Source organism: Camelina sativa, chromosome 11, assembly GCF_000633955.1.
Source record: "Camelina sativa cultivar DH55 chromosome 11, Cs, whole genome shotgun sequence".
Lineage (NCBI taxonomy): Eukaryota > Viridiplantae > Streptophyta > Magnoliopsida > Brassicales > Brassicaceae > Camelina > Camelina sativa.
In genome coordinates, this window is record NC_025695.1 from 6,107,830 (window position 1) to 6,120,599 (window position 12,770).

Consider the following 12,770-nt stretch of genomic DNA (forward strand, 5'->3'; position numbering starts at 1 on the left):
ATTTGGTGCTGGTTTTGTTGGTCCTCACGATCGGTATATTTCTATTAACAGATGTATCCCGCGGTATTATGATCGGGGTTATGGCTGGTTTGCCCGTTGTTCTGGTTCATGGCATGTGTAGGAATACAGAGATGTTGTTCGTCTTGGAAGATGATGAAGAGAAGCTGACAATGCACACAGCATCTTCGTCGCTTTCTTCTTCCTCTTAACAAATGAAACACAAGAATATCTGTTTTGGTATTCGTGACTGTGTCTACATAGCCATTGTGAAACATCGCGTAACCAACCAATATTGCAAAAATGTCTATACATATCTCATGAAAATCTTGTAGTATCAATTATAGCCATTTTCTCTGCTGCAAATACCAAATTTAAATTAAAAAAATAAAATTAGTTAACTCTTTTTAGTTTTAGGAAAATTATTTAGACAAACCAAAGAATCATATGACTGCTGACTAAAAAAAGCATAAGTAGGGTCATGTGTTATTAATTATTTTTTTATTTAAAAAATCAAGATTTTGATCCAAAAATATCAATATATACTATTTAGTCTTTTGCTTTCGTTTTTTTTTTATATGATGACATACATCATACTTTTACTGTTTTACAACAACAACAAAATATGATCCGGATTTTAAGTCAAGAGAATAGTTTTTACTAAGGAATTTGAAATCTTATGGTAGGTGATGATACAAAATATATGGATGCATCAATGTAGATCAAAATTATTTTAAATGTTAATAGAGTTTTAAAGACTTTAAATGTTATGTAGAATTTGTTGTTATTAGATCAAGTTTTTATTAGGGTTTATTTTTAACAATCAATAAACAAAGAGAAATACAATATTACCAATTGTTTGAGCAATGGATTGAGAAGAAAGAAGACAAAAAGTTAAGAGCAGAAACGCAAGTTGAAATTTTTGTGCGGACATCATAATAGCTCTTTTTTAGTGAAGATAATTTTTTTTTTGGGTTAGGTTTAGAGCAAAATGATCATCTTTCTTTATATAAGGGATTAGATGGTGTGCATCCTTTTTTTTTTTATCAAATAAAGAAATATATATCTTTTTCTTGTCAAACAAAGAATATATATCTAAAGATTGAAAAATTGTCTAACACATATCTCAAGAAAATCTTGCATTAGTTATAGAAGATATATTCCCTGTTATTTGAACCAAATTTAAATAAAGATTCATTAGTCTCATATCAAATATGACAAATCAAATAGTTACCAAAAGAAAAAAAAATACCAAAACAAAAAATATGACAAATAAAAAATGAGGTAAACATTAAAGAAACAACCAAAATAGACCAAAAAAAAGAATCATGACTGTTGACTATTTTATTATTATTATTTTTTTTATTATTTTAGTTTATTTTTGGTGTGTAAAAACCATGGCCAAATCAAACACAACACAAACCGATTTTTGTTAACCCCTAAATCGAATTCTTTTTAAAAAAAATCTATCAAATCCGATCCAGCATTTATTTTAAATCAAACATTAATTTAATTAAAATTTCAAATTGGTTTGTCCATGAACCAAACCAAATCAACTTAGCCCAAATTGATTGATCTTAAACCGGACTATCAAACCGGGTTAATCAATCACTGAAGTCACTTTACTTAACAAAGTCAAAATTAAAATCCACCTTTCTCGAACAACAGATGGGTAGCTTGTCCTATCGCGCCTACTATTGGTTAAATCAACCTTCCTTAAGCATCTTGGGAGGCTTTTTTTTTTTTTCAATCAAATTACATTAACTTGCCAAAGTTTGGTACATGCAAGGCCGGTTGAACTGGGGAATTACATCAGATGGTACAAGGATAGGTAGGTATAAACCATTAAATGAAATTAAATTAGATAGAGAGTTTTTCGCAATCTCATCCGCTCGTCGGTTCCTCTCTTGAGGAACAAAGGTGAAAAAGATTTTTTCGAAACTCGATGCTAACAAGAGGATATCATGTAGAATCCCATGAATCTCCCTCGGGTGAAATTCCAAATTAATCGCTTTGATCAGCTGTTGTGAATCTTAAGCGAACAAAAGTTTCCGATAACCAAGATCAGAGGCGTGTTGCAGAGCCAAATACAATGCTATCGCTTCCGCCATAAGCGGCGATCTGACATGGTGGGAATTTGAACTGCCCGTTTATTCAGAATTTGGGGAGAAACTTGTGAAGATCCAGCCAAAGCCCGCGTCTCGGGAGTCCTCCTTCCAAGCTGCATCCGTGAAGCAACGCATCAGGTCTGGGGTTTCCTCAAGGCGTTGTCGATGTGCATAAGTATGAACCATTGGATTCTCTGGGGTTTGGCTTAAGTACCATTCTCGGGTTTGGGTAATTGCTTGAGTCATCGCCTTTATCGGAGAAATGGATCTTTGTTCGAAGATCAGCTTATTACGGCATATCCAAATGGTCCACAGGATCCAAGAACCAAGAGCCCCATTTGCAATTCCAGTCGGTGGGAGGCAAACTAGGAAGCATCTTGGGAGGCTTTCAAATGGGTCCTTAATATCCGACCTGTTTTAGAACTAAACGACTTGACAAGAACAATTACTATATATAAATTAAATGTTGATTAAAAGTTAAATAATTTGTGTGGCCTAGTTGGCCACGCACCTAGCAATTATTCCTGATGTCGAAGGTTCGAACCGCAAGGAATGGTGATATGGAGCTTTTGAATACTATATAGTTTTTGAATACAACTTTAAATCTTGCTTAATGTTAATACTATATAGTTCTTTTGAATACTATATAGTTTAATGATGATTTTAAAATAATTTAACAAACTAATGTTTAATTTTACCTGACATTTTTTTTTTACAGCTGATTTTACTGGACGCTACTTTATGGAATACAATTTTTTTTAGTTCCTTGATAAATCACAGATTATACCTATTAATAACTTGCTTTACGATTATTGGTAACTAGGTAGTAATCTCTGCTACAACACTAGACAAATGTTTTATATAAATTTTAAATTCGTAAAATTGATTAGAATTTTTTATTTAAAATACATAAATTATGTGTACATACAATATTAGTATTAAATCCAAATATCAAATTTTAGTTTGGTTTTAATTTGGTCTTGCCTCGTTCCGTTACATCTCATCATGTCGTGTTCCATCTTGTTTTGTCACGTCTCATCCATTCATGTTCCATCAAAATTTTTGTCTTATAACCATTCTCTATAATAATTACCCATTATAAATTTTTTAATTAAAATGTTTGGCTAAAACATTTAGACGAAATACATGAATTCTCCATTTGGATATTTAATTTACATTTAGTTAGTAAAAATTAGAATTCTCAAAAACTCTCAAAATATTTTCAAAAATACTCAAATTTTTTTTGTGTGAAATAGTTTATAGTTTATTTGACAATCAATAATTGTGTTGTCTATATAAGAAATGGTAATTAGTCGGCATAGTATTTAACCGGTGGTATACGGCACAACAATTTTATTTTTACATAATCATAATTTAATCATTTTAAAGATGTATAATATTTTCAATATAGATGGTGTTAACAAAATAATAAAATGATGATTACCTTTATTTTAGCACCAAATTAATAATTTTTTTTTTATCAATATTGATCCAAACTGCTCGCTATATAATACTCTCCTTTAATTTTAAATAATTTTTTAGAAGTGTAAACATTAATAATATTGTAAAATTTTCATATGTTTAAAATTTATTATATTTGTGTGCTCCAAGATCTCTATGACTAAAATACATGTAGTTAAGTTTTAATTTCATTTACTGTATTTGTTTAGCTACTAAAAATAACTTAATTACTGTATATGGGTTTCTTCGCTTCGCATGAAGACTATTATAATAAGTGAAAGATGGTAGTATTATATAGACTGAAATCGTCAAACAACATGTTAGTTAATATTACTCTTATAAATTTAGACTATTATAATAAAGTGAAAGATGAAAGTATTATATAGACTGAAATCGTCAAACAACATGTTAGTTAATATTACTCTTTTCATAAATCTAACATTGTGTCTTACCAAAAACAATTTTAACATTGAGTAACAGATAATTTTTTTATATAAATTTTGAATGTGTAAAAGTGAGTTAGAATTTATTATTTGGAATACATAAATTAAGTGTATGTACAGTATTGGTATTAAGTCCAAATATTGAATTTTAGTTTGGTATCGTCTCGTTCCGTTATATCTCATCATATCCCGTTCCATCTCGTCTTATCTCGTCTCATCCAGTCCTGTCCATCAAAAAATTTAAGTCTCATAACTGTTCTCTACAATAATTACCCATTATACAATTTTTATTAAAAAAAATTGGCTAAAAATTTAGACGAAATACATGAATTCTCCATTTGAAATTTAATTTACATTTCGTAAAATTTTAATTCTCAAAAACTCTCAAAATATTTTCAAAAAATACTCAATTATTTTTTCTGTGAAATCTTACTATATTAATTGAGAAGTACAAATATGAAACTAACCTTAAAATGTGTAAAAATTTACATTCAATTGCCATTAGAAAAACTTAATTAAACTTAGTTAATTAATTAAATAAAGATAATTAATTAAAAAATAAAAAACGATGACAGATCAAATATAAAAATCTAGGAAAAAATATATTTTCTCTCTCGAATAAATTATGGACGAAATTACTAAATATTTTTTTTTAAATATAAACCAATCAGAATTTCAAAAACTAAGATTTTATATCCAAGTACACAATATAATTATTTTTAATAATTAAATTTCAAAGATTTTGTTAAGATTTCAAATTATGATTCTCCTATCATCTTTATTTTCTTTTATTTACAAATTGTTTGGAATTTTCATATAATACCTATGATTAATAAAATGCAGATTTTTTTTTTGCATTTGCTGTGATTTGAATTTTTTAAAACGAACATATATTACTCGATCTATAAAAAATGTGTGTTTTAATTTCCACATTGGCGGGTTGGTAAAACTAAATTTTTATAGATGATAAATTAATAATTTTTATTTGTTCACAATTATAATATTCAAATTACTACTTCATGTTTCACAAAATAATGATGCAAATTCAACAAACAAACAATATAAAACTGTAATATACGTCAAAAATAAAATACTATAGTATTCTAAAATAATTATTATTCAAAAAGACTAATAGATTTACAGAACAATTAAAATAAATATTATCTCAAACAAAATAACTTTACATAGCAATTATAATTATTATATTTAAAAAAATTAAAATGTTGATCCGTGTTTAAAGCTAAAAAAAGTTAAAATGTTGATCCGTGTTTAAAGCACAGGGTATTCCTAGTAGTTTGTAGTTTATTTGACAATCTATAATTGTGTTGTTTATATAGGAAATGGTGATTAGTCGACATAATATTTTTTCCGTGGAATATGGCACGACAATTTATTTTTTATATAATTATAATTTAATATGTATAATATTTTAGTGTAGATAGTGTTAACAACGTAATAAAATGATGATTACTCTTGTTGTGGCACCAAAATAATAATAATTTAAACTTTATGGAATATAGTTCTTTTTTTTGTTAGTTCCTTGATAAATCATGGATTATACCTATTAATGACTTGCTTTACGATTATTGGTAATTAGGAAAAAAATAAGGACAACTCACAACCATGACTTGAAATTTAATGAAAAGAAAAAAAGCTTATGATTGTAGTAGATTTAAAATACACGGGGTCGGGTCAGGTCATGTCAGGTGGTTTATTTCCTTGTTTGGTACTCGAAACTTTTAAAAAATATTAAATTTTATTTTATTTTCCTTCCCTCCTATTTCCGTTTCTTCTTCTTAGCGACTCTCCAAAGTTGTCGCCGATCTGCAATTCTTACAAAATTAAAGCTTGAATCCAATTCTGGGAGCATATACGAGCCTCTGAAACCTTGTGCATCTATCTGTTGAGGTGTCTCGTGGGTTCAAACATCTATCTTCCCGATTCAAGTTAGAAAATTCTCCGATTAGGGTTTATCAAGACCGACATAAGTTACACATATCAGGTAAGATTGATTTATGTAGAAGCACCAGATCTTCTGATTTGTCTTCTTTGATTTCCAATCTTCATTGCATCATCGATTTTGATTTATCTGTGCAGAAATCTTACAACGCGGATCGATCTGTCAATTGACTTGAAAACCTCATCTCTTTTCAGGAAGATGGTCGGTTGTCGAATCATGATAGTTTGGTTGATTTGTTTATCAGTTGTAGTTGCTCGACATCCTCCTGATTCTATTCGCACAGTCAATATATTGCGTTCAATTGCTCAGCAGCTTGGATACCCACAGGAACTTCTGAAGAGTTGGCAAGGTAATGATCCTTGCGAATTGTTCAGGATCAACTGTCAGAATGGTATCAAAACTAAAATAAACACATTAGAGCATCTACAATTCCACTTTATTTTAGAATCGAAACTCTATTATAGAGTAATTTTAACATTATACTCTGGCGAGGACGTTAACCTTATACTCAGCTGATGGAACAAAATATTAAAACATAAAAGACTCTGAAAACATCTATCTAAAAACACATAATACATAACAAACAATAAAATGTGAAACAAATTTGCTTGTAATTAGCTTTTTTGCTTATGTTTTGCTTGTAATTAGCTTTTTTTTTTTACTTTTTTTTTTTTTTATTTTATCTATTTTTTTGTTTTGAAAGATAATGATACTGAAGGTTTACAAAGTGTTTTTTTATAAAGAATTATTCTCTTTATTATGTTTAGAAAATAACTCAAAACTAAACACCAAATCTCTTACCTTTGACCACAACTTAAATTAAGATATTTATTGTCATATTGGTCTTTTCCCCCAGATTTGATGAACGTGTTAAGCAAGGGTTGAATAACATTACCCTTTCCTAACCCTAATCAAAATTAATCTTCTTAAAAACTGAGAAAGAGAGAGAGAGAGAGAGAGAGAGAGAGAGAGAGATACCAAAAAAATTCGAGAGACTCTGAAGTCTTTATACACCGTTATTGATTTTGCTTCGATTTTGAGTTGGTGGAGTAGATCCACCGGTCGCTGCTGGAATAGATCCGCCAGTCGCCATCGCAGAGAATCAATTTCTCTGTTTTCTCAAAAGAAAATTTTAAGTGGTCAATAACACCTTTTTCCCATATATATACACTTTACTAAATATTTTTTTTCTTTTGTTTTCTTCCATTTTTTATAAATATTCAGAAGCATTGTTACAAATTATGACTCTTGTTTGTTTATTATATTAACTGAGACCTAATTTTCTGGTAAATCTTTAGTGTATACTTTATAGTTTAATGATAATTTTAAAATAATTTAACTAACTATAAGTCTATAACTAATGTTTACTTTTACTGGACATTTTTACTTTGGAATATATTTTTTTCTTTCTCTCTGTTAGTTCCTTGATATATAAATCACGGATTATACCTATTAATAAACCTATCTTATTAACTGTTAAGACTATTGACTCACATACCAACCTTCATTTCGTTACTTTATATATAGTTTCTACTTAGTACTAAATTACAGAAAATAGTCCTAACTACTCTGCTTGAAAAAATTGGTTCATGACTCTTGAATCTTGATATTTCTAGGAGCCACAAACACTTTTTATTTATTTCGTAGTGTTGTTGGTTGCGTATGTGATTGATGAAAACACCAGTGAAAATGTACGATTCATTATGCACACTGCACACATCATACTTGTTAATTAAAATCATAATGATTAAGCTTCTGCATCACAACTGGCGGAAAAATAAACTTGTGTTTGTAATGCTTCCAAAAGCCTAACAAGGAAAGCTTTTGCAGATACGTGGATCATGAAGAGATGATTTATGCCATGGTTATCTTCTCTATAACTGTTCTACTGTATAAATATCAAGCAAACGGTTCCTAATATTTGACAGATCCTATTAAAAACAGAACACCAAAGCAGCTGTTCTCTAAGTTTGAGGCTAGTCATAGAAAAGGTGAAACCGAATATAGCCCTTCTTTACCTTAGCAAGAGAACATAAGAAGGACTCAAGCTGGCCATCAACGTTCTGAATATTTGTTTTCATCCAACTTCAAAGGCTGTAATGAAGAATCACCGAGGAGCTTACATGTGAACCGACGATCATGTTTGAATCATCTGTTACTTGTGAAATATAGGAATATAATTTGCTCATTTTTCATCAAGAATTAGCCGTTCTTCATACTAGAAATCAGATCTTATTGCTTTGCTTTTTCTTGCACATCAAGAGCCCTCAGTGTACTTTGTGGTCACCTGGTTAAGTAACATAACCTGTGATTAATTGGATTATAAAATATTTTTATTAGGAACCTCCACTTACTCACTTAAGTAACATTTTTCAATGGATTTATATAGTAATTTAAATAAAAAAAACTTATAGTTCATGCATATTTGAATTTCGAATCATATACTTTTCAAAAGGTGTTTACGTCATCATAGGAGTAAAATAGGTAGTCTTAGCAGTAATATTTTGATGCTTTGAAATATAGATTTTTCTAAACATATTTATTCGTAAAATGCTAGTTAGAATATCTACGGTAGATTGTATCACGGTTACTCGTATCTTTGTGGTGTTACAGTTCATGAGGTTATGCAAAGACATCAATCTATTTGATATTTTTTTCCTGCTGCTTTTGCAAAAAGAACAAAAGCAATTCACAAATAATATTCGTAAAGTGACATTTCTAAGTGAGATGCGATTTGAGATCGTAATACTGCATTGACAATATATAGTACTAAAAGGTCAAGACGAAAACAAAACACAAGTATAATTATATCATATTATATTGACATTATCGAAAGGTAACAACATGATGCACCCAAGACTAAAACAGAACATAACTATGAATATATATGGTACTGACGACATTCATAAATAATTACGACACGATTATAACGAAGACCAGTGTAATCCTCTACCGGCGTATTATTTTCCTTAATAATATCATTTTTTATATATCTATCACCATCGTGCCATCAATATTCTTAGTGCTACTTGCAACGGAGGACCTTGAAATCGCAGTTGGGGGCTATCTTCTTCAAGAAAATCCTCGCCGTGTCCTCTTGAACGACCGTCGCATCACCCTTCTCCACCAGGACCGCTTCAGTGATATCCTCGAATGGTTTGCCTCCGCTACGAGCCACGAAATCAACCAGCGCAGCTTGTACTGGCCCTAAACTTGGGTTATACGCAACAGATTCAAGGTACCATCCTCTGTACACTTTGTCATCGCACTTCAGCGCCACTCCCGACGGAGATTCGCTGTACGGCGCGTACGATTTGTTGGCCGCCGCTAGAGCCCTGCACTTTAGATGGGGACACTCCTCTGGATCAGAGCAGATCTCTTCGGAGGTGTCCAAGAGGACGAGTTTGTTATCGCGCTGCGCGAGAAGGAGAGGGTAGTCTTTCGGGAGGAGACTGTCAGGGCCGAAACTCTCCGGCATGAGGCTGTCGAGGCTCATGAACTCGTCTTTGCCCTCTTTTGGTTTTTTGATCAGGATTTCGACTTTAGGCGGGGTGCCCAATTCCAGATAGAACTGGCGGCAGTGGCCACATGGCGCACCGTAGTCGATGGCGTCAACGGAGGCGGCTATATGAGTGAGTTATTCCACGGAGTTGAGAGCGAGGTTGGTGACTAGGAATTGCTCGCCGTGGATGGAGTGATGAAGAGGAACACCTTTGAATTCGACATTGACCCCTAAGAAGACCACACTCTTTGATGTGAGTCCAACGACTCCGACTCCGAATTCGGAGATTGGAACCCGAGCGAGAGACATCGCCTTCTTCATCAGCTTTGGAAGGTCACGGGGGCCGTGGATGCCCACTTCTGCTGCTTCGCTAGGGGTGTAAACGAACTTGTTCTCTTGTGCCATTTTTCTCTGTTTGATTTTGGGATGTATTATGTTTGTGAGAGAGATTGGAAATGAGATGAGAAGTGGAGAAGCAAGTCCTTGCCTATTTATAGAGGTGTGTTTGCATCGTCTGTGTGCTTTACTGTAAAAGTGCTTTTTAAAAACGTGTTTACATCATTCCATAATATTGATTGTTGATTGTGACTAATATAACTAAAAAGTTGATTGTGACAACATAACTAAAAAGTTGATTGTGACTATCAAGATTCATGTTATTAATCACCTTTTATGCAAATTAGTTAGGGTTATGTTTATAATTTATAGTAAGAAGTAATGTAATGAATAGTGGTAAAATATTGTTCATTAGTCCTTAACTCGTAATTATAAACATTTTGATTGTTTGAAAAGCAATATAGGTAAAAGATAATATGGAGGTTTTTTCACATACGCAACCAAGATTAAAAAGAAAAAAAGGTGATTATGACTCATTGAGACTCATAAATTCTATCTTATATATAAAGAAAAGTAGTAAGGTTATTTCCTAGATTCGTATGAAGTGTCATCATGAAGAGCGGTGGAATTAACTCTTAAATTAGTAACATTTTGATGGGTGCAAGTAATATAGAAAAAAAATTAATCACATACGCAACCTATTAACTACAAGACAAAAAATGACCGTAACTATCAAGTTCATGAACCAATTTTTTTTTTTGGTAAGATTCATGAACCATTTTTTTATAATTAAGTAAAGTAATTAGGATTATTTTTAGTATAAATAATGTAATGAAGAGTAGTAAAAAGGTAATGGAATAAAGAGTGGTAAATAAGGATTAGTTTAATAGTCCTCAACTCTGTGACTATTTTGATAGTGTCACGTCTATATTCAAATCTGTTATAGAATATGTGTTCGAGTTATTCAGAAAAATGTATTTTAATGAATAATGATAATCGAGTCATATACACAAATTCCGTGTGTATTTTAAATTGCCAACCACGTATTACTAGATATGTGATGTGTCTACATGTTGAATGCTTTTTTAAACGGTGTGTTTACCTAGGTAATGCACAAGATTACAAATAACATAATGACTTACAAACCATTTTTCAAAACCAATTTCTTTAGAGTAGTTAGTATTACTTTATAAGTAGTTTTGTATAAATTAACTAAAAAATGGTACACAAAAAAAATCGGTCGTATTAATTAGTATCATTTTCATGGTACCTATGGATTAGTAAAACAAATAGAAATTGAGAATTTATTCATAAAATGATACTAATAAATTGATTTCATAGTGTTTGAGAGTGTGACAAGGAGTATATTTAGTCCGCGATATACACATCGCGCTTCGCTTTATCGTTGAAATTGTGAAGAAAATTTGCCAGTGGTCAATGGTATATGTTTGCAAATGAGACTTTTTTTTATATTACTCATTAATGGAGATTCATTGATCAAAGACATCTTTTTCATATTATTATGCTTTTGGAAAAACAATATAGAAGTTTTTTTCACAGTTTTTAGAAAATAGCGATTCACAAATAATATTCGTAAGGTGCCATTTATAAGAACAAACTGATTTGAGATTGTAAAATTACTTGATAATTCCTAGTTAACTACATTGACAATATTATTATTCTGAAACTGAAAGGTAACATGATCCCAAGAAGAAAACATAACATAATTATGATTCTATATCATGTATTGTACGACCTTATTAGAAGGTTTAATGAACCCAACCAAGAAGTAAACAAAGCATTATAATTATGATAGGATAACAAAATAGTTTAATAACGAAGACCAACATTCTTAACGTTTTTTATGGCATCCACGTAGCAATGGAAGACTTTGAAACCGCAGTTGGGAGCTGCTATAGTCTCTAAAAGCATCTTCGCGGTGCTCTCTTGACTCACCCTCGCAGCATTCTTTTCCACCAGGACCGCTCCGACGATCTTATCGAACCCTTTGCCTCGGCCAAGAGCCACGAAATCAACCAGCGCAGCTTGTACCGGCCCCAAACTAGGGTTAGACGCTACTGACTCAATGTACCATCCACGGTACACGTTCCCCTCGTCGTCAAGCAGCGCCACTCCCGACGGAGAGTCAGTGTACGGCGAGAACGAATTGTTTGCCGCGTCTAGAGCCGTCAACTTCAGATGGGAAGAGTATGATTCTGAGCAGATATATTCTGAGGCAGAACTCGAGAGGCTGAGGCAGTTATCGCGCTTCTCAAGAAGGAGAGGGGTACCGTTCGGGAGGATTCTGTCGGGTGTGAATCTGTCCGTAAGAGGCATCTAAGGCTCGCGAATGATACTTCTACATGCTTTGATCTGCTCAGGATCTTGATGTCAGGTGCGTTGCTGATTTCCAAAAGAAACTGGCAGCAGTGTCCGCACGGCGTGCCGAATTCGATGCCGTCTGTAGAGACGGCAACGGCTAAATGACGGAGGCCTTCCTTGGAGTTGAGGGCGAGGTTGGCGACGAGGAACTGCTCGGCGTGGATGGAGTGGTGAAGAGGAAGACCTGGAAAGTCGACATTGACGCCTAAGTAGACCCGACCCGATGATGCGCGTCCGACGGCTCCGACTTTGTACGTGGAGATTGGAGCCCGAGCGAGTGACATCGCCTTTTTTATCAGAACTGGAAGTCTCTTGGGTTCGGTGACGCCTTCCGATGCTGCTTCGAGGGCACTGAAAACGAACTTGTACTGATCTTTTGCTGTTGTCGCGTTTTGAGATTTAATGTTGGGAGGTTGGAAATAAGATGAGAAGTTGGGCTGTTCTGCCATTGTCTCTGTCTGATTTTGGGATCGTGTGCTTTTTATATTTTATGTTGAGAGATGGAAATGAGATGAGAAGTGAGTTAACGTCTTTACCTATTTATATAGGTGTGATGTGTTGCGTCTCTGTGCTTAATGTGA

At 32.6% G+C, this 12,770-nt stretch overlaps 3 protein-coding genes across 3 annotated transcripts in view; 1 reads left to right on the forward strand and 2 right to left on the reverse strand.

The window, feature by feature from the left end:
• Nucleotides 1–209, forward strand: part of LOC104721903 (PRA1 family protein C-like) — a 7,178-nt gene extending 6,969 nt beyond the window's left edge. Inside the window, exon 2 of the mRNA XM_010439980.2 lies at nucleotides 1–209. Coding sequence (XP_010438282.2) covers nucleotides 1–209 — 209 coding nt within the window.
• Nucleotides 8,804–9,913, reverse strand: LOC104721904 (cytidine deaminase 6-like). The gene has a single exon (XM_019232384.1). It carries the CDS (start codon nucleotides 9,463–9,465, stop codon nucleotides 8,995–8,997), a length of 471 nt encoding a protein of 156 aa, XP_019087929.1. The 5' UTR covers nucleotides 9,466–9,913; the 3' UTR covers nucleotides 8,804–8,994.
• LOC104721905 (cytidine deaminase 7-like) lies at nucleotides 11,463–12,682 on the reverse strand. The gene is given in 2 exon segments (XM_019232385.1): nucleotides 11,463–12,134; nucleotides 12,137–12,682. Coding segments are annotated over 2 exon segments (999 nt in total). The 5' UTR covers nucleotides 12,639–12,682; the 3' UTR covers nucleotides 11,463–11,637.

Bases quoted from the DNA above. Each gene is read 5' to 3' on its own strand.
- LOC104721904 (XM_019232384.1), bottom strand. From the start codon at position 9,465: ATGAGCCTCGACAGCCTCATGCCGGAGAGTTTCGGCCCTGACAGTCTC.